The sequence below is a fragment of the Orbilia oligospora genome (assembly GCF_000225545.1).
Source record: "Orbilia oligospora ATCC 24927 unplaced genomic scaffold scaffold00006, whole genome shotgun sequence".
Taxonomy (NCBI): domain Eukaryota; kingdom Fungi; phylum Ascomycota; class Orbiliomycetes; order Orbiliales; family Orbiliaceae; genus Orbilia; species Orbilia oligospora.
In genome coordinates this window covers 1,902,481-1,924,884 of record NW_011645563.1, presented here as the reverse complement: position 1 = coordinate 1,924,884, position 22,404 = coordinate 1,902,481, and the positions used below count along the sequence as shown (strand labels likewise).

At 44.1% G+C, this 22,404-nt stretch overlaps 5 protein-coding genes across 5 annotated transcripts; 2 read left to right on the top strand and 3 right to left on the bottom strand.

Annotated features, from left to right (window-relative positions):
• Window positions 1-18: 18 nt before the first annotated feature.
• AOL_s00006g564 (uncharacterized protein) lies at window positions 19-423 on the bottom strand (the record flags this gene model as incomplete). The annotated part of the gene is made up of 1 exon (XM_011119873.1): window positions 19-423. One exon carries the CDS (start codon window positions 421-423, stop codon window positions 19-21), a length of 405 nt encoding a protein of 134 aa, XP_011118175.1.
• A 5,682-nt stretch (window positions 424-6,105) lies between these two features.
• On the top strand, window positions 6,106-6,736 carry AOL_s00006g563 (uncharacterized protein; the record flags this gene model as incomplete). The annotated part of the gene is made up of 3 exons (XM_011119872.1): window positions 6,106-6,404; window positions 6,506-6,578; window positions 6,638-6,736. 3 exons carry the CDS (start codon window positions 6,106-6,108, stop codon window positions 6,734-6,736), a joined length of 471 nt encoding a protein of 156 aa, XP_011118174.1.
• Window positions 6,737-7,907: 1,171 nt separating this feature from the next.
• On the bottom strand, window positions 7,908-9,429 carry AOL_s00006g562 (uncharacterized protein; the record flags this gene model as incomplete). The annotated part of the gene is made up of 5 exons (XM_011119871.1): window positions 7,908-8,167; window positions 8,276-8,750; window positions 8,819-9,003; window positions 9,079-9,177; window positions 9,246-9,429. 5 exons carry the CDS (start codon window positions 9,427-9,429, stop codon window positions 7,908-7,910), a joined length of 1,203 nt encoding a protein of 400 aa, XP_011118173.1.
• Window positions 9,430-12,892: 3,463 nt separating this feature from the next.
• Window positions 12,893-13,348, bottom strand: AOL_s00006g561 (uncharacterized protein; the record flags this gene model as incomplete). The annotated part of the gene is made up of 1 exon (XM_011119870.1): window positions 12,893-13,348. The coding sequence occupies one exon, from the start codon at window positions 13,346-13,348 to the stop codon at window positions 12,893-12,895; it is 456 nt and encodes a 151-aa protein (XP_011118172.1).
• A 2,976-nt stretch (window positions 13,349-16,324) lies between these two features.
• AOL_s00006g560 (uncharacterized protein) lies at window positions 16,325-16,795 on the top strand (the record flags this gene model as incomplete). Its single annotated transcript, XM_011119869.1, has 1 exon — window positions 16,325-16,795. The coding sequence occupies one exon, from the start codon at window positions 16,325-16,327 to the stop codon at window positions 16,793-16,795; it is 471 nt and encodes a 156-aa protein (XP_011118171.1).
• Between the last annotated feature and the right edge of the window lie 5,609 nt (window positions 16,796-22,404).

Sequence of the window (22,404 nt, the reverse complement as noted above, 5' to 3'; positions counted from 1 at the left end):
CTGATAGCCCCACTCAATCTATGCGTCATAGTTTGTATCGCTGGAGTCGAACCCTTCGGTATTCGCGGTTGTAAGGGCGGCGTCAATATCGCCACCGGTAACGGGGTACCGCTTCTTGTATGTGAGCTCGAAGTCACTCTCGCCCTCGGTCTTGCGGATACGTGGACTCCAACCGGCATTGTAGATCTCTTTGTTGTTCTTATCGAGGAACTGGACGTTCATCTTTGTCACCGTCGTGGGCATGCCGAAGGTAGAAAGGACAGTCGGTGTGAGCTTGTTGTCAGTTCCAAGAACGACTGTGGGGTTCATGAGGAGCTTGACCTCATAGTCAGGAACCATGTTGGAGGCCGCTTGTACCAGCGAGCTAGCCAAGATCGCCGAAGCGAAAGTGGTAAGCAAACTGCGGGATGTTGGCATGTACATATTGCCGACCGAACAGCTAGAATGGCTTCGGAAAGACAGTAGAGATTTGGCTGGAAGTGTTTGTAGTAGAGATGAAAGAAAGCGAAGTCTGTCCTTTTCTTACTCCGGTATGAACTTCGACAGCGAGAAGTATACTTTTTTATACAAAGAGCCTATGCTATCGCTACAGACCGGCCCGGAGTCTCTATATGCCTCCTACTAATCACTATACCACGTGGGCTTCAGCTCAGCATATATGGGATAGATAGTATCGCACGTGTGCTTAGAATGTTCACCTTACTGGCGATCGGGAAGTTTGGTCGAGCAGTCGGTGATCTGTTGCATCAGACGTGCATAGACGAATGCACGATACAGGCGGATGTGATTAGGTAGACGTGGGGTTAGATTTCGAAGCTTTCTTGTCCAAAAGCTTATTACACAAGTGCATGCTCTCTTTGGGCCATGGTTTTGTTTTATCACTGCATGTAATTTGCCAGGCTATTACTTAAAGAGCAGTTGCCGTAGCTGGATCGCTAAGCTATGCTAAAGTCCGTTTCGAAGCCTCGATAATTGTTGGAAATTTTGTGTTGGTGATAGTGTCGATTTCTTGGCACATTTCCTCCCGCTTCAGCTTAAGACGAGGTTGTAAAGAACCTCCTTGAAAGGCCGGCCTACTCCTAATTCAATTCATGAGCGTTTACTCTTACAATTAGCCCAGAACTTAGCAACTCAGGTTGAAAATGTGGATGACAGTATCTCATTAGTGCAATTGATTCCGTTAGGTTCTATTTGAACGGTACAAATTCAACACGAAAGCGATCATGAACTAGATCTCGAGCCGCAAAGGAATATTATTCAATGGAATATCATAATTGTTTGGGCTAGGTAGCCACGAGCCTCTGCACCTTCTTCTTTCGGATAGAAGCCGCTGCCCAGCTAACCCCGGTTCACCATACAGGAACCAAAGATGCATCGCTTTTTATATCTTGTTTAGCTTTTCATGCAGGAACGACCACCACGTTCAACGGGAAAGACGTCTTATTCGCCCAATTGCATCCTAGGAAGTGGAGCTGAATGACGCCCCACGAAGAACGAATGACGGGAACAATGTCCTTATAATTAAGGACGGGCAAAGCTAAGCGATGGGAAGATATACCGGGAGTATACTAGTAGCTGAGTATTATATTCATTAATCCAAGATCTATACAGATGCCGTCACGGCAGGTAGGTCGCGAGCATCCATTAGTTAGTTCTAGATGAATGACTTCATTTGAGGCGAGCTATTGGTTATTCTAAGCGAGAAGAGATATCACACTTTCCTGATGACCCCACAGACACAACACATATTGTGAAGCATGAAGGGGTACCTGGTTTTCTCCGAGAGCCGGAGCTGTCTTTGACGACGCTCAGACACAAGCATACTTTCGATTGCTTTCGTAAGACCATTATGCCAACACTGAAGACAGGGCATGACGAGACCACATCCGCTTGTTTTGCGAGGATCGCTATCAATCGACCGGCCCATTGTGTGGTACACATAACCCTGTCACTATTGCGAATTGGGTATCTATCCTAATTCGGCTTAGTACGACGTTGAACAGACACTAAAGGCTCCTTCCGCCTGCAAGCAAGCATCGCCTGCGACTTAGACTGATTTCATGGGAGAGGCTATCCTCGATTATGGAAGCGACCAGGCATACCTTCTCAGACTTGGTCTGCGATGTAAAATGAATAATAAAAGAAGAACTAGGTAGATATATGGTATCTTCCGGGGCACATTTGTCCTCCTAAGTTTGCTTGTGCCGCAGTATAAGAGCCATTTTACTACGCTGTGCTGCTCACCCGACTACACCACTTCGTAAGCTACTTTAGCAGGCAAGATACATATATCAACATTAAAGGGTAGGTTTATTTGTGAAAAATTAAGAGCCGAAAAAGGCAATAAAGTGTCTAATGGTAAACTTAGCAAAATATCTAGAGCAGTTCGGCCGGCAGTTTAATCAACTACTAGAGCTAGTTTCAGCCTTATGTATCGTATCACACACGCGTTGTCTCTCAGTCCCTTCTGCTGAAGCAGTCGGGCATTGGGGCAATTAGTCGTGCAGACATCCGTGTTACCGCAGCTGTCGAACGCTAGCAAATATTCTAAGTCTTGTGACTTAGAAAGTATCATGCAAAGCGAGTATCTTCACCGAGTAAAGTACGAAATATCGGGTCCCTATTTTTGTGTAGTTTAACTGGGCGAAAACGATATTTTCATATGTTTATTCAACATTTAATATTTGTGTTTGATATCTAATTTTGGAAGGTTTCAGTGTCTTAACTGGTCTCGTAAACCAGACAACACCTCTTAACCGTATTTTTTGTTGCCTCCACTATCGACGACTCTTATCCTCCTTGGATGAAAGTTTTGTACCGCGGTATCGCGGTGGGGCAACTCGGACACCTTTTCAGGGAGGATATGGCCATGGTCTAAGTTTGAACCATGTGACGGAAATAATCTGGGTTGATAGCCTATATATAACATCAGTTATTGTAGATACGTTTGATATTCTGTCCACAGCCCTCCTTCGCAGGGGGAGGGGCATAGGGGGTCGCGTCCGTACTCGTTTTGCAGAGTACAACTATTCCATAACCGCGAGACATTACATATCTCATTTTAAAACAATACTTTGTTTGGCAATATATAACCGTTCAGATTCCTAATCCACGGCTATCTCTCGACTTCGCTCGTTGCAGATCTTTGAGAAATTGAAAATAGTTAAACTACAGAGGCTTTTACATTAAAAAATAAACCCAACAATGTTGAATCTTCAGATTCCACATGGTGTATCCCTTCGGCAAGCAAATTCAATTCTCATTGATTCACTTGATAATTATTACCATCATATACCCAGTGCGGTTTCTGAGCTCATTTACACCAGAGTCCTGACAGCGTTATATTTATCGGGTTTGGGAGTCGATGCCAAGATATCCATCAAGTATACCATGCGAAACTTATACAAATACGATGTCAAGATTATAAATGGGCCGTGCGCAACTGCTAGAGGCCCAGTACTAACCTCAGAGATTTTGACAACGAAGAAGGACGCCTGACTTAGCCTTGATTTGCGAAGGTCATATAAATAACTATGGATTTCTCACCGCTGACCATTAGGTGGTCAATTTCTTCGACGGACAATTCTATGAAAGGGGGATAGCTGTTCATTACGTTCCCCAGGGATACCTCGTAGCATAGACTCTGGGTACTATTTATGCCTTCCCTCCTTCCTTGATCCCTTATGCTGACAGAATTTCCCCTGAACAGTTGTGAAGTTTGGGGCTTAAAGGTGGTTTTTTTTGTCCGGTCCGACATTGCTTTTTGAGTAGGTAGCCGTTTCCTTCTTGCTTTGTTTTTTCCCTTTGGGTTTCTGTCGTCTGTGACACACATATCCGTACGAATTTTCATTAGTACCGTTGCCACTCCCTAGAGTTGGTTGCAGAGTTACCCATTTTGTGATCTTATTCCTCGAACAGCCTTTGCTACCGACAAAAGTACAACATCACACTCATAGATGAAGTTTTTGAGTTCTAATTACCACGTACTTACGGTCGATCAATCCAAGAAGCTTTTGGCTCTGGGCTTGGTTAGAAACTCTGAACAAAAGGGTGGCGGCGCTATCATGCTCCAGCACTACTCCAGCTGTCAACATGTTTAACTCTTCAATTTCAAGTTATTATTTAGGCCTAAAATGCGACGACGCTGAGCACGGTATGGTACCAAAAGTTGATATCGAGTCGTATCGCACATTGGTAACGTTGACCTGAAGTTAGCATGTAGAATGTTCTAAGCCTTTTTGCGGAGATCTAAAATCACTGCGCCAGAAAGTGGCCACGTGGTTCTAAAGCACGGGGCGAGCTAACTCCTAACCGAGTTCTAGCCCTGGAGGCATAGAGGTGAAAAAGTGGGAAAAGGCACTCAAAGAGGCGCACGCAGTTGAACAAGGGCTGACTGGGCCGCGGGGCCTCGATCAACCTATATACTTAAGTGACATTAGAAACAAACAGAGGCCTTTGACCCACAAGCGGTCCACCGTTCCTTATATTTCCTCACTCCAATACCCTTAAAAAGTGGCATTCCAAATTTCTCCAATATTCAACCTGATTCGGGTAAAGTGCAATAATAGATTTAAGCTGTGACCGCACGAGACAACCGCTACTGTTGGTAGCCCGAAATTATACATACACTTCATTTACTACTACGAAGCAGATGAGGAGGTGCCACTCAACCTCGTGCACCAGCACAGACTCCACCAACCCTTGTCAATCGATGACAGTGATTTTCGTTGAATAACTTTTATTATTGGGAATAGTTACCCGGGAAGATATCGATAGATTGCCAGATCCCCTGATATATCTTGTTGGTCATGGAACCTCTGCGCGCATCTCATCATTTTGCAGGAATATCGCCAATAGTTGCATTTGTTTCAGCCGTTCAAGTGTCTTGGAGCCAATAAGTATTCTTAGACTGGTTGATACCTAGGAATCTTTTGCTGGGACCTATCGCTATTTCGATGTCGGTCTGAAAAATAGAAAAAACAAACCCTCGGCTCCATCCTCACAAACTTCAATACTGCAGTACCGCGGTTACTACTCAATCACAATATTACTATATATTTTGTTCGAAAAATGATAATGCATAGCTATCTGTTCCAACAAGTTATGGCTTCAGCTCCTTCAAAAGACCCTGCTGAGGGCTGGTTAGAATACCTTGTGATATACTGATAGTCTCATAGGACGTTGAAATAACACACGTCAGCAACGGACTCTTTTAATTATAGCTGGATAATACAGCCGTTGGCCTGAGCTCCGCAAATTTGCTAGCCAATAGGTATGCTGTTATTTCTAGACAAGGATACCCTTGGATGAGTGGAAGACGGGACCAGGCGTTGCAACATTTGTTCAGAGAAAAAGGTTTTTGTTGCAAACTCCATCGATAGCTGGTTTTGTCCGGGCTCGACTCCCTTTTCGTCAATTAGTTAGTACAGGTATGATAAATTTTATGCATGACCCATACAGACGGCCCAAGAAATCTGCACGTAGATATCATGGGGACCCAATCATTGAAACTCGCTGCTAGCGGGACTCGCAATTCTTCCTGGTCTGGTTGTTTCAGCCCTAACATAAGATTCGAAGTTATGCATGAAGACATACATTCAGCCCTAGCTGAGTTCCGACAGCGGATATACTTCCAGGCGGAGTTGTGTTGCGTGAGATCCCACTTTGAACAGGGGTTAGTCTCGAAGCACAGGGGTTATCGCCTCAATGTTTCCGGGTGTGAGACCAAGCTACAGCATATTGTTCGCAAGATAGATGACATCACTAGCCTATAAGCTGACTGCTGGTATCGAGGGTGGGCTTGTTGGCATTCTTAGATCCTAGTCCTTGCTTCTTGGAAGATTCTCGGTCTGACATCTAGTTTCGGTGAAGGCATGATTCGATTCGGCTTGGACACACTCCCCATGCTAGCATGTATATTGTGTATCTCCTCTGTTTAAAGTCCATATAATGGGAGCAATCCCCCATCCAGATTTCGATACATCAACCAAATCACTAACGGACTCCTTATTCATACCTGCCTCATACCTCTTCTCTCGCCGATACTTGGAGTAACAACAGTCATTAAATATTAAAAATAAATACCCATCCACTCAAATATCCAGAATGTCTCTAGAGAGTGGGATTTATACTATCAAGTGTAAACTTAATGACAACCTAGTCGGTCGACATCTAGTTGAGGATCGAAGTGGGAACCCAAAACCCGTTTATGCCCTCGGAGCGGGCAATGAGCCTCCGCAATGGGTTGTTGAGAAATGCGAAGAGGGCTATATACTCTCGAATAATGGAGGACGCGCCGCTTCCATCGATGATAAACTTTTCGCAATCTTGATGGAGGAAGAATTCGACAGCGCTGAGAATTGGGTCATTGAAGCACAACCCCATCAGGGTGAGAATCTATACACGTAAGTTGGTCTCATGCGTCTACGTCCGGGGAATCCCGATCCCTCATAAGGCTACGAATATGCGGCATGCTGATGTTTAACTAACGTTTCTCATATCTCAGTGTGAAGACAAAGAGTCAGTCTAAAGCTTGGTCTCAAACTACGGAAGTCGGCAGCGAGCCCGATACGTTTATTGCAAGTGCTCCCTTAATTCCTAATATATGACATATTCTAATGTGTTTTTCTTTACCCAGATCGCCGTGGACTACTTCACAGTCAGGGAAAGCCTTCCTGTCCAATATCTCCCGCAAAATCTTTTCGAATTTGTACCGATCAGCGATATGCAAGATTGAATATCGTTTTGGAAGGTCTCGGGTCGGTTTGGTCTAGCACCTGGACACATTAAAGTGCGTGTTGCCGGTCGGGTTGATTAATTAATACAATTGATCAGTTCACGTTTGCTGGGCTTCAAATTATTGTGAGACGGGCGGGTTATTACGCGTGTAGCTTTGATTGAGCATATGATTCTGACTGTTGATAAAAAATATTCCCGAGAGCAATCAAATATTTGTATTAGTCACATTGATCAATTGATTAGTGCATCAAATACCAAACAATATAGAATCCACAATTAAATTTATCCCTCATACCGAAGATGTTTAGGTTTCACTTCAAAAGTTCAAGGTATTCGTGGTTATCCCGTGCACCGGATATTAAAGTGCAGAAGATGCGGACACTTTGACGATTCTGGATAAATGTATCTAATTATATGGGTTTCACGGGGCATGAAAAGTTGAACCCAGCTCACCTGAATATAGAACAAAATATCTCATCCTGATAAGACAAGTGGTTCAGATATCCAGTGGTTAGTTATAATGCTAGTTAACCGACAGCAGAAAAGACAATCTTCCTGAACTCAGACCGGTAGTGCCAATAAACGCTTCCAGGTCAGGTTTACGGTAAAATCTGCGGGTGATTGAGAGGTAACACGGTAATTATCGCAGAAGTATAAAATTCAATAATACGTTAATGAGTGTGAAGGACATACAGGTACTAAAGGCTCTTTTTTAAAACATTTTTTGTGGTTTTCGGTACTAAATTGACCAAAGGAATAACAGTAGCAGTGTCCTGGGGCGGGTCCATTCCGCAGCAGTTGTTCAACTCGACGCCACCCCGAGGCAGGTGGACTGAAGTATTCCCAAGGAGAAGAGAAAAAGAGAAAAAGAGAAGAACGAAAGTATTTCAAACGCAAACAATGGAACCGTTCCCACGCCTGACAAGCGTTATCCTTTATCCTGCAGAGGATGGATGAAGTATGATCGCATGACTAGTTTGCTAGGACGAATTCAACTTAATAAGACTTAGAAACGAAAGTGATAAGGAAATGAGAAGTTATTCTGAAAGCATTATCCTTGGTGATTGAGTGCAATTTGGTTTCGGTGGTAAAATCGGGACTTCCAAGGCCGTTCGGAACGCTATGGTTGGAGTTTAGAGCAGCAAATCGCCAACCTAGTTGTGTTGCGTTTAGCTACTAATATTCCAACGTTCCCCTGGTGGAAGCTTGGACTGGACGCTGTTAAGAGCCGTATTGACTGCTTTAGAAAGGGCTGCAGGAACCCCAGCGCTCTCGAGGGAGGCGGTTTCAAATTGGCCGGCAAGATCGGTGGAATCGGCGGAATCAAGCTCCACGCAACGAAACCATTGTGGCGAGAACGTAATTTTAAGAATTTCATTCTTGGCATCCAATGATACCGAGACCTCTGAATCAGGCTTAATTCTTCGAGCTATAGGTGACAGAGAACCAGTTAGTAGAACTTCGATAGTCATATGTTGCTCAGGTAATTGCTAATATATAGAGAGCAATACTGAGCCTGGAATGTTCTCGTACGTACGTGGTCTAACAATTGCTTGGGATGCATTAAGAACAGGCAGCCTATAGCTTAAGGTTAACTTGCTACCATCACTAGAAAAGGTAAAGTTCCCAACGGTGTAACTAATTTGGGAGAGCTGCTGGCGAATAGCATTAATAATAGCATCCCTGACAGCCTGAGTTACGATTGGAACTGTGAAGTCAACAATAGCCTGGAGCCAAGGTGGAAGAGCTACAAGGCTTTGAGCATCCGTAGGTGCCCCCAAAATTCGGAGAGGTAAGTCGTTATCGTATACCGTTGGGTCCCAGGTTCCCTGGTTGGTATAAGAGATACTACCATGAAAGTACCCCTTTCCTTTGCCGATAAAATCGTAACACCCAGCGCTTACACTTTCAGCGGTGTAGTGAAATATTTCGTTTTGTTGTTTGTCGCCAACGGCAACATAAAACTTAACAACCGGGGTAATGTTGTATCTCATATTTGGATCCGCTGGGATCTTTTATGTTGATATCGAATCAGTTAGCCCTCGACATAGAGAATTGATGAAATATTTAATATACTTACCACTGCAACTGGAGTTGCACGATTTGATCCGTTTTTCTTCAAGGCCATACCAATATGAAGAGAATCCTGAGGAGTGAAAGTATCCGTGATAATAGAATAAGCACCAGGGTTGGCTTCATTAGGAATGCCATCCTTGGCCCAGCCAAAATGATGAGTACCTTCATTCCAGTGGGTTTTATACGAGCCTAGAGTATACAATTAGTGTGCTCGTACTCAAGTACAATGGTATCTCCACGTTAAACCGGGTATGGGGAACGTACTGCCTTTAACAGAGGCGGTTCCCAGAGTCACAGGTGTAGGACTAGGCAGTCCTTGAGAGATAGTAGTCTTTCCTTGGTTTTTGGCACTAGGGCCGCACCCTGATTTTATCAAGTTGTAAGCGTCTGTTCGTTTGGCTCAGTCAATCTAGTGGAGTAACATTACTCACATGCATAAAAGTCAAGAACGGTGCTAACATCAATCACTTCACCAGGATCGGCCCATGCCTCTAACCACGTATTGACAAAGATATTGCCATCATCTATACCCTCCACTTGGGGGGGAGCAGTAAAGAAATAAAAGTGGCGGGGTTGGGTAGAGTCATTGGTGACAGTAATGGCGTATTTCGTCATTGTGAGATTTGAAAGGGTTAAGTACAAATGAATTTAAAAGAGGACTATGGGGATACAATGTATCGTGGCTGTTTGCGACGGTTCAGGAAATAGTGGTCTGAAGAGTTCTTAAATACTTGGTGGTATTTAGATACTGAATAAATATCTTTTTGATGGTAAAAGAACTTTTAGATTCGGGGAGACGACGGGTCCCTTTATACATTCTGTCAACATGACCGAACATTAATGGGCAATTGCATTTTCCTAGCTGCGATAATTCCAGTCGTTCGTTTCATCATTCAGTAGTGAAATATGCACCATAGCGTACGAAGAAGACTATACGGAGTCAGCTGGAATCCCAACTTGACTATTGCAGGATTTTCAAAGCGCCTTGAAGATCCCGTTCCGTGTCTGTGCCGTCCCTCTCTATTTCGAGGCTCTGTGGCTTGCATGTACATTGCTGCCAAAAGCGAGCGGCGATTCAGCTTCTTCATGCGCATTGAGTGTAGATCTTGACGGCTTTGATATATAAAATATAGCCCCATAATGCTGCAGAACGATTTGATATTTGCCTTATATGAGTGTGTCGGGCAAGTAAATCCTGTTGTTGCTACCCTAGTGATAATGCGACTTCGACGAACATGCGTTTAAGGAACTGACCAATTGGCTTCAGCAATACAGTTTGTATCACACCTATTTCCTTGACTCGACCTTGCATTTTGGGGGTGTGGAGAGAGTAAATCGTTTATTGCGTACTGATAGCTTGGGTTCAATTAGCATCCGCATACAAGCACGTATAATGGAATTGGGGTCATTGGTACGTATACATACGGCCCATTGTTTTCTCAAGTGCTAAGAGAAACACAGCTCACCCCGAAGTGCGAAGTTAAAATTAGTCGAAACTTTTTTATTGGTCGCTCTGATAGAAGCTGAATCGTCGATGCAGCGATGCGGTATTCAGGACGCGTGGTACACTAGCTCAGGCCGCTGATCGGGTTGACTATCAACAATACGGCGAGTCCGAATTTGGTGCATTCGTTAAACTCGCTTTTTTACCCCAAAAGAGGCTTGGAAGCAAGTAATAATCCCTTGATAGGTGATTTTGCAGCAGATCGGGCGGGGGATCAGCCGGACATGCACTACTTTCAAGAGAATTCCTGGTCCCATTTCCCTTAGGCTAGGGAGTTATGATTCTATTGACATCTTTACCAACAAAATTGTTATTTGTGGGTTTACTTTCCAATCCATCATGCCTTAGCGCGATTAACGGAGAATCGATTGTCGTGGATAATAGACTAATGTGAGCTCCTGCACAACTTGACTGAGGATATCTCAATCCTGTATTCTCCGAATTGCGAAACTGGGTAGGTATTGGCTGGCTTCAGTGGAATATCATGCAGCTTGAAGTGGGGTAGTGCGGGTTCGGCTTCGGGACTGGTCAGTCGCAGTCGGATGTGTTCGTGATTTGTTGAGTTTTGAGATTATGATGCCATTCATAAGTACATACACTGTGCTATGCTATGCTATGCAATGCAACAGAATGCGCGGAGGCATTAAAGGCGACAGTATAAAACTTTTCGGCTTATCAAGGCGTCTTATGATCAGCCTCCGGCAGCTTAGTTCCCAAATCTGGATGAACAAGGCTGAGAAAACATTGTTCTGTCGCACACTATTTCTCGCAATGATCTTCGCAATGCTTCCATATTGGTAAATCTAGCGGCTGGACGGATATTTGTCGACGGTTGCCGTTCCGTCAAGATACTTGGTTGGTCCGCACATCGGGATAGCTGAATTTGATCGCCCAAACGGGTCCCGTGCATGGGCAGGCCGTGTTGGATTTTACGATGCCACAACACATTTTTCGCAATCGTTGGTGGGCTTGAATATCGTAATGAATGAGCTTAGTAGTCTACTGTGGTCGTTTTTGTCCATACGTAATCGATCTCTAATCTTAGCGCTGCGTAATCGGATGTTTGCATGCGGGGCAGGGAAGGTCCGGATCGTCGCATCGAACAACGCCAAATACGGCAAATATTTCCAGGGAGTGAAGGAAAATACGGTTGTGCGGCTAACCAGATGACGGAAGATACTTTGTATGCGTTGTGCATGGAGCCCAACCATTATGACTATTTGGGCAGTTGCTTCCAGGTCTGGGTATGAGACAAGGTAGTTGGTGTATGCACATAGTTTCGATGTTGACGGACGGTGAGCTAGAAAAGCCTAAAAGATTTTCTGGGGTCTACCACTGTAGTATATAGCTGTTCGCTATTACCAGATGATATTAGTCTGCTCTTGTACTGCCAACCGGTAGAGTCACATAATCCCATTGTTGACCAAGTCAGGAAACGAGAAAAATTCAAACGAAAACTTGGATGGAGCCTATCAACCATGGGACCTGATAATTGCTGGCTGATACGTGAAGAGATAGACCGAAATAAAACGTAAATCTAAGATTAAACTGGCTTCAAAAAAAAAATTATTGGTTGAATCAAGAACGAGTATATGCATTCTGAATCGCGTTGGCTACGTCCACTTCCTTAGTTCTCACAACCTTGTCTTGTTTTGTCTTCACAACACCTCGCTTAGATTTCCTAATCGGATGATGACCCAAAAAGGGATGGCGAAGACCGGCGAAAATGAGAGATCCCTGATTCAGGGCGTTGTGTTGGAGTTGTTGTATAACGAATGCACTATTACAAATTCAGCCGATTAACAGGTATTGCGAGTAATTTCTCCGTCGAAGCTAAGCAGCCGGGCAACATACTTTAACCTTTGATTGTTCTCTAATTCCAGTCGCATCGCGCCGATTTTGCTGTCTAACGGAAATAACGTAGGTTAAACGTACTGAAAAGCCGTCCCAATCGAAATCCCCAGGAGCAAAGAGTTAAATCCCTCCTTGCTCAGGCGTTGAAAATTGGGGGATTTGGGCGGAACGAACTACAACTCACAAGCCCGGGTGAAGATGAATTTCACGATTGTAACCGCGATATCGACACTATACCTATTAACCTTATTGTTGGTCCATGGCAAACGGGATCAAAGAAAAGGTTCATAGTGTACATAACTAGAATCGTTACGAAACCGATTAGACTGACAGGTATTAGTACTTATATGGATAGTTTTATTTTCAAAGAAGCGCACGCTCGATAGCCTGGCCCATGTGTTAAATGAACAAAACGGTATGAAATATACAAGAGGCGCCTAAGAAATGATAAAGACATCCAATATATATAAGTATACATGATCATCTGAAGCTACTGCTTCCTTAACCCTATCAAGGTAGTTTTGGGTCAGGTGGCAATATCTTTTTTAAGAGATGAAAGTGCGGTCTGTATCTGGCACTCTCCATGAACGTTTCGTACGGGCAAACGTGCTACTAATAGCCACAATTGCCCATTTTTGCACCATAATTAATTCAGACTAGTCTCGTACCCAGACACATTAAACTTCAGACTGAATTAATTACTGCGACGTCGACATGCCCTTAAGCAACACAATTGCTTACGGCGACCGATACGAGCCCTGTGGCTGAATTGAAGTTACCTCCGGATACAGTATTAAGTCTGTCATAGGCGCCTTGTGCGATTTCCAAGATGTTGCAATGATAGTCGGCGACGAAAAACCACACTGCGAGGAGCCCGTTGGAGTTCTGGGCCTGGAAGCACCCGCCGCAGCCTGTTGTCCCGCCTGTTGTCGTGCAGCCAAGCGAGTATCCGGCAAGCCAAACGTTTGTCCTCAACTTGGTGTAGAGCTTGGCGCCCGTCGCGGGACTAGTGAGGGAATAGGTTGTAGCTAGACCAGCACATTTGCTATATGGAATATGGAAGGGCGTGGTTGGACTCTTTGCGAACTTTGAGTTCTTGACCACCCCAGTAATAGCGGCCGATACGGTGCAGGGGAGCACGAGAAAGAGGAAATAAGCGATGAGCCGAAAGAGCATTTTGTTCTATAAGTATTGGGTTTTGTATTTTACAAAAGCTTGATAGGGAGGCTCGCGGAGATGTCTATGATAATAGGATGATGATTATCTAGGCAGCTATTGTCTTCGGTGGCAGTCTGGGCCCTATATATACTGCGCTACTTGAGTACTTAGATAGATTATCTACGGCATACTGGTATGGCATGCATAGTGGTTTCTACTTTACTAACTTATCGCGGGATTTCGGCTTCTCTCCGTTGTTTTTAGCGCTTATTCTTTCTTTTTGATATGAATGTGCACGTTCGCTTTTGCCATTGCCGTGATGGAAGAATATCGTGATAGCGGGATTGGAACCCATTGGCTAGATCAAGATATGCATGATTCAGATGCCGGTGGCTATGCCGAAACGCCCCGTGATTCCCAAGAAGAGCGACTTTTGTTACCTATTTAGGTGCCTATTGAGCTGCATCTTGGGTTTTTTACTCTTCGCTCGTCAAACCCAGCTAGTCCATATTGCTTTTCTTTTACTACGTTGCTTAGCATCACAAGAATGAACTCACTAACCCGCCAGAAAATAGAGCAAGATACCAAAGAATCTGCTTCCAGTCCGATTTTTCGGTGAGAGACTTCGAGCCCCACATTATCGTCCGTCAGGCAACGGTCGATTAGAAAAGTCCTACGATCTAAATTAGCACAGAGAAAGCCGAAAGTAGCAAAGTTGTCCGGAATTTATCATTTTACGCGCTAGTTCTGAGGCCAATGCACATCGTAGTACCGCATCAATACGCCTGATTCTCGCATTAAAACAATATACCTTCAGCAGAAGCCCCGATCAAAGCCCCATAGTCCTGGCCATTCTACAAACCAGTGTACTTATCGTATGTAAGACCAGATCGTCCATCTCGATCAGGGATAGGGCAAGCTCGAGCGCCCTGGCCCTCGGTCAAATGCGAGCCGACCAGCTAACCAAAACCTAAGCACCTGTGTGTTTGAGTAAGTGGCTTGCTTTAGAGCCCATAAAATAAGCTTATAGCTGCACGTGGGGTTTTTTGCACGCTCAGGATATTTGGTTGAACACAGACTTCAACGGCTTTATGCATGTTGTGTATGCTCCTTAACTGGTACACGATACACATTTGTGGGTGGCAAACGGCCACACCTTAATCCATGCCTCCCGCTGCGGCTTGAATAGAACTAAGCTTTGACTCGAGGGGACTAACTAGTGAATTCATGCACTATAGTTGATACATGCCCTTGAATTGGTTTAGTTTCTGCCTCGTCAAATTTATAACCCGTATTCCACCGGACAGTATTATCTATGCGCATGTTTCAAACTGCCGAAGCGAAGTGGGTACTTCTGAAGTTAAGCGATATTGTGGAGCCTCAAAATTAGACTCAAGTGAGCTAAACTTTATTTCAGCGATGTACTACCAGCCCGCTCGCCTCCTATATGGGCCCGAGGATTTGTAGATAGTGCTCTAACTTGACGACCTTCTTAATCACGATATTCAACGTAACAGGTTCTATTAGCACACTTAGCGACACCAACCACTAGTATACGTTTAATTTTCGGGCGCGGACTAAGCATCTTGAAGTTACCTGGCTGGCTACTGCCGATATATAGCAAAGCGATTGCTACGAGCCTTAATTATAAACTAATCCCCGCTTTCCTGCGGGTTACTAAATTCGTGTTCAAGACTACTCCCTATGCATGCGCCAAGAAAATATTTCGGTTGCAGATCTGCACTCTCTTAGCACACATGCGTTGTAACCATGATCCTGATATGGCCTGCATAAGAAAACAAGCAAAACAACAGACAAAACCCAATAATTACATGGCAAAGTATTACTACGGACATCGGTAAGCGGGATTTCTATTTCCTTTTTGCCAGGCTCTCTTATTAGGACCATGGTTACTTTTTGACGTACATGTACATTTGGGAATGAGGATCGCATGATTGCAATATTGATATCGGGCATGCAGAAATGCACCCTGCATACGCATGCATCCTATGTGAGGGTCGCAGTCCAATACTCCACCCCTCGATCTAGTTAGGTGTACCTTATGGCGTCTTGAGTGCAACCACGAGGCCAATGAAATGGCCGTTACATACAATAATACCCAGTATGGCCGCTGGTAATCGTATCGATATCTATCATTTCTCTTGATCTAAGTGACTCCTCGTTGATTTAGGAACAGACTGGGGTAAAGTGCAAGAATGTCATAGCGGTAGTATACCGATCATTCGGCTCATGAAAATCGCTGGAATCTAGAAGAGGTCTTTTACTTTCATCGTTTCTTCTCTACGGGGTCTGACACCAGAGACCGTTAAGTGTGAATTGGAGGCGTCATTTAGCGTGCATATACCCCAGAAGCCGCTTCTAACTCCACACCCTTAATTAAGGACTTGGCCCTGGAGACCGCTCTCACTCGGAACGGGGTGTCCCGCATATATCCATACATCTAAAATCTAAATCTAACAAGGGTATCTATCTCCATAAACGATATCCTTGTCATAAAATCATGAGTCCATTGCATTTCAAAGGATGGTAGCTCAAGTCCAAAGCTCGAAATGGTACTTATAACCGAACGCGCGATCTCCATGGTAGCAAATTCTACTGAGCTCCTCAATATTCTTACCGTTAGCTATTGCTTTTTCCATTATGTGGAGACCGCAGACGATCTATAAATCTCGACTAAATATGCGCTTAAAAAAAAGAAAATCTTGAGTTATATGGAAGGTTGTCGGAGGCATAGGTCGGGTACGTATGAAGGCTATTGCGCTTGTACGTAGATTACAAGATAACTAGTACACACAAGTGGAGTGCTCTAATATCTCAGAGTCCTGCAAGTTGTTGATTTTCATGTATATATAGCCACTTGATTCACCTAAAGTCAAAAATCATCTCTCCAACATCAACCACCACCTCATCAGCTCATCAACTCCAGTTCGAAGATTCTTTCAATCTCTAGAACCATATTTACATTTAAGCAAAATGTTCTTTAACATCATAAATTATACTCTCCTCTTCCTCGCTACTCCGTACATGGTCTCTGCCGTATTAGTGAAATCACACCCCAAATACGGAAAGAACCCATCGCCCGCATGGCAGATTCCTCATGGCGTTTGCCACGATGTTTCTGCAAAGTTCGAAGGCTACACCACTGGCACTCAATTTTATAATAATATCTTGAACCCAGGTGTTTGGCTCGGTGGCACCCCCTTTGGTGGTTGCAGCGGGAATTCGATGTGTGCCCAATGCATGGAGGCCCGCAATGCCACAACCGGCCTCGGCGTCCTGTTCCTCATTGTCGATTATGAATGCGATTTTCTGGTAACGGCTCCTGGCGCAGTGACCGCTCTCAATGCCCTACCCTCCGAAGTCCAAGGGCTGTCCGGAAGACCCCTCAGCTACTGCTACAAAAATTGCGTCCCTCCTCCAGGCGATGCGTGGGGCTGTCAGTAGACCCCCTATCACGAATCAATAAACGCACGAATTTATCCGGGGCCCTCTATATATCTATAGACCCATGGGAATACCTCATTATTGGGGTTCTTTCTGTGCTTTTAATTTGGGAGCACGAGCCTTGCTTGTGACTTCAAAAACCCTCATGAACTATAACCATATCCGGGAATCTAGTTAGTTATCCGGCCATTGACGGACACCCAGATGTACTTTAAAAACATATCTATTTTAACCTCCATTTTTTCGGAAATCCCGAGGGATACTTTCATTTTTTCTGAGCCAAATCCTTTAAATGTCGAAGGAACTTGATCATGGAAGATATGGGCATGGGATTGTAAATTAGATACAATATCCGATATTCATTCTAATAAACTTTATAAGCAAAATCTAAAGTATTAAAGTAATTCGTTGCGTTGATCATATGTTAACATGTTAACAGCTCGCGATTAAATTCCTGTCAAAATGGAACACGGGAATACAGCACATTTAAACTCCAGGGTCATGCATAAAATGAAATAGGCTTGCGACTAACGCTATCCCACCTCGCCTTCCTCCGTTTTGTTCTACTCAATATATATAGTGCGTTGTTACTATACTAGTACTGAAACATGAGGCAAAGGGTGCCCAACTGAGACGGGTGATTTGTCTTTTGCTCCGTGATTTATTTGGACCGGAACAGGTTCTATTATGATATCAGCTGGATATTTGGTATTTTCGTTCTACGACAATCAGCTTCGTGGTTACACCAGAAGCCAAACCAGCAGTTACGTTGCTGGGCTGATGAATATTCAAGCTACTAAGAACAATACTAGAAAATCACACTCCTAGATGAAATGTTAAGCTAGATATTAGGCTTTTAAGTCAGCTCGCAGGCTGGTTGGCGATCATATGATCATTCGTTATATGCATTAGTATCAAGCTCATTACCCGGCGCCCTAGGCTAGACTAACCGTACAATTTAGCGTACCTACAGACATCGACCCCATCATAACATTGAGCCCTGTAGGAGCAAGGATAACTTTCCGAACAATAATGATTTCGGAAATTTAGGGAGACGAGCTGTTTTTCGCGGACCGGAGAACCCACCTTGTTTGACGCAGAGGTTTATTCAAGACAACCCACCTGTGCCCTCACCATCTGCGCCTGGTCTCGAGGCTAACAACCCACATCCCCTTAAGCGAATTTTTTTGCATGCAAGAATTAAAATGAATTCGAGACTAACCCAAATCATCTGGCTGTGCTAAGCAGGTTACGAGTTTCGAGAAGGCATCTCGACATCTCAAATCGGTCTTGCATACCTTATATATCTAGTACGCGTACGCGTTCTATCTAAGCTTCTCGAGAAATAATTCGCAAAGTTCGGATTATTCGGATGGCTAACTAACAAGTTCTTGCTGGAGAGGCAGGTTTTCACCTGAATCCGAGGCTACCAGTTTCCTTGACAAGCTTAGTGCTTCTCACTTTGGTCATGCAATGCAAACCCAGGCCCAACCAAATCAAGTCTAGGCTCTACATACATATAGTCTGGTGGCAGGCTAGCCCGGTCTGTGTTTAATTTATTCCGAGATGTCTTGTTTCGTACCAGACCTAGAAGCAATATGCCGTAAATCTCTGAACCTTCGTCAACTATACAATTATCCGTAACACATAATTAGCTTTCGACGTACAATGGTGCGGCGAGCGAGCGATGTAAATATATAAAGTTATCCCGCACAGGGTACACAATAAACCATCCTACGCTTACGAAAGTCTCGATCTTTGAATCCGAGAACAATTTGAGGGCTTCAAAAGCTAGTGCCACCTGAACCTACAGCTAAAATGAGTCTCGAGCAAAAGAAATCCAGTGGTGATTAATTCCTCTCATATTTTGAGCCCGCCCCATACGAAAAGACATCTCACAATTTAGATGCGGACTCTGGGTCTTTCGTTTAAAGTACCAATGAGCTCGTGCTCAGACTTCCAAGTCTCTTTCCTCATTTTGCGTCTAAATTAGGGGATCTCAATCCTCATTGTACATCAGACAAGGCGAAGAAATTTGAGAGCTGGGTTTCAGAACTTTTGAAACTGGACAAAAGGTCTCGGGATCAGCTCGAAAGAATGCCAATGATATCTTTAGCTGCATACTTTACGCCTAAAGCGAACGAAGAGAAATTTGATGTAATGATCCATTGACTGCTATGGGTATGAGATTATCTTCATTAAGGTTTCCTGCTGGGTCTTGATTAAAGTGCTAACCTTGTCAAATTGTAAATTCTTTTCTGCGACGAGCGTAAGCTTCGAAAATTCCACATTTGACATGTGCGTTTTTTTAACTCAACGGACGGAGTATTCGACGAGGGAGTGTTTAGCACTGGCTTTGCAGCCGCCGCCGCCCGTATGTTTGAAATACTCGAGTACTCTCCATCTTTGACGATAACCGTGCGCCGATTTCAGCAGAGCAAGATCCCCTCAATCACCTATTTAAATTTCAGAGTGCCTGGAACAAAATAAAATCAGTAAGCTTCAAATATTTCTTCTGATGGTCCATAATGCTCTCCACCTAACGCATGATGATCAATTTTAACGCCCATTCGGACCTCTTCACTAGGTGTTTTGCCCCACCGACTTTAGTTTTGCCATAGAAATCTACGATGCTAACCCATCTACCGAAAGATTTCCAGGATCGCTATAAACAGTCTCATCGGGATTTCTTTCTTGGGGTGCTACGACAAATTTATTACAACACTGGTTGTATTACCTGTGCCGATATTACTATTCAGAAACACTTGGGTTTGAGAAGATATGGCATCGGTGCAATTCCAACTTCCGTTATGATTGAGTGTGTATATAGGTGTCAATCTAAACGCATTGCTTTTGAACGTAGTGTACCGCAAGATAACAGTTAACTTTCCCTGCCCCTATCTTTCGGGAAAATGAGGCCCTTATTAGATGGTCGAATGGTTTTCAGCTGCCTGGTTCTGTATTCAAACATCCGGCTATGCTAGAGTGTCGATATATCCTCGCGGATATTATTGCGATATATGTGCTTTTCGGAAATACTCGTTCATGGTATATACGGAAAGGAGCCAGTTTTCTAAAAAGATCAAATTTTCAGTCAGAACGATATACTCTCGCTCAAGAAGGATTTAGTACGATCGAAATTTTTGAGATTATAGCATCCCGCGCCTAAATACTAACTTATTGGAAAATTAGACTTACAGTGCCAAAAGCAACGTCGTTATCAAGGTTTGAAGGAGCGGGTATTCACTACAGGAGGCAATAGACGAAACCGGGAAAATAATGCATCAAAGCGTTGACAAATGGGATTCAAATGTTGAGAAATTGGAGTCGGCTGGGTGGGATAGTGAGGTTTTGGCAGAAGCAAAAGGATGTCTGGAAGGCTGTGCCGGCTTGACTTCAATGGTCGTATGTACTACCCCATACTCTATCAAAGGTTACTTGAACTAATAATTTAGTTTTGACTGTGGCCGGTATGGCCTCGGTGGAGGCGAAATTCGAAAGGACTAGAGAATGAGACTCCCGCTTGATTTGCTCGAAGCGGCTATCAAGGGAGACGAAAAGCTGTGATTAATGGGCAAGACCTATATAGCTATCGGACAGCCTTATTTTGAGAGCGGATGGTCTTTGGGATTAATCAATACATTCATGCTACTTATCTTGTAAAATCCAATGGAAAGCTGCTAGACCGGCCGTTCGCATCATTTGCGCGGTGAATGACCTTCGGGGCATTTCAGCCGTTGATGAAAGTTCCCATCATTATACTTTTTCCGTGCGCGGAGAGATGATGTAATTGCTTGGTGCAACAGGTACCGTGACGGGATTCCAGCTTTTATATGTGTCGATTTAGGGGCTGTCCTAAGTGCAATAAGGAAGTGCCCTTGCCATTCCTGACTGTATCGGCGCTTCGGTTTTTTATTGCTTTTTTTTTTTTGAGGAGAACTGAACTATTCCTGGCTGCTAAAAACAGCGGAGAGGCGCAATCTTGAATTCCTTTGGGTACATTTAAAACTTCCTAGCGTTGGGAGAAATTGCTTTCTGCTACCTTTTGCAATGCAAGCCGTTCGGAACGAACCTAGCCGACTCGCGTTTTCTGTTTGATTAATTCATCCTCGAGAGCGACGGTAGTGCGATGCATTGTCCCATCCACTGGAAGCTATAAGCCTGCAGGCTTGTAAGGATGCGTATGAGCTTTCTGATAAGCAATAATGAGATCAAAGCTGGGTACACCAGAGCTCGAGCCTGCTTACCGATGATATATTGATACCCCCTCAAAGAATTTTCACTAGGTAAATGCGGCTTCAAACAGCGGTTTTGAGGTTAATTAACTTGGCTAAATTGATTTAACTGATAAGATTCCGAATTCCAAAGAAACGCATCATATATAACGTCATAAAACCAGTATAATAGCTAGCCTCGAGACCAGGCGCAGGGAAAGGGCAGGGTAAAATAACATTTAGGCTCCAGGTCCAGCTGCAGAGGTACTGCCGCGGCTCAACCGTTCTAAATCTGTTGTATATGTGTTCAGTTAATTTTTATGTGATGACTACCTGATATGTAAAATACAGCTTGAATTGGCATGTGTATGTCTGAATGGAAAGGAATCTCCTCCATCTCGGGAATTAACCCAGCCTGGTCATTCGAAATCGTCCCCCATACCAGTCTCATACCTAGTATCGCAGTTCATCTAGGATCCGGCCTATCCTTCTCCCATTTTTTCTTCGGTGAAGCCCAACCAATATACTTCCCGGGGCTGGGCGTGGTTGCTTCTTACAGTTCAAATTTAAAGTGAACGCGTCCATCTCATCCTGACAGTTTTAATGAGAATCCTTTCCTCGTCCACCTCGTCGAATCCCGCCTCTGTGTCACGTTCGCTTCTCGGACGGTGACTAAGGCAGGAGAGAAAAGGCTTACTGGGATGAGCATGAACCGAGCTAGGAACCGCACGTTTAATGCCACAGGCACTAGCCTCAGTGTGGCGCATGGAAGCCACGCTTGACAGAATATCTTGGGCAAAGGTGAAGGATATCATTTGTGGCTTCTCATCAAACGAAATCTCGGCAGTGCCGAGATTGAGTCTAACCTGTGTTGGGTACCAAATGTTGCTCGTTTATCGTATATCGTAAAATGCAACAAAGCTTGTTTGTTAACTAGTCTGGGCTAGCCTCGAATCGAATCCAAGTCTGGGCATACTCTTGAGGTCTCAAGGTATCTTTTTTTGCAAGCTAGAACATTTATCAGGCAGCTCCACTCTAAGTGTCCTGACCTCGGGATCCGAATCGCCGTAAGCAGAGGAAATTTCGAAGAAATAACTGCAGGCTCGCAAGGTCGTGTCGGCCATGTACTTCGTGTTGTCTGGTACCAACGAGATCATGTCGGCCTATAGTCTTATGAATTTAGTCTGATAGCGTGAAAAATGCAAAACCAAGGACGTCCGGACGCGAAAATAAAGACATGAAGAAGATCTAAATCGTTTCGCAAAAAAATACGTTATAAATGGTTCTTAATGCTTATCATCGTCTATCTATCGAGCATTCAACATCCTCACGTTACCACGCGCGGTGGTTTGCGACCTGAGTGGCCCATCTGGCACCCTGGAAGGTGGCGTTCGC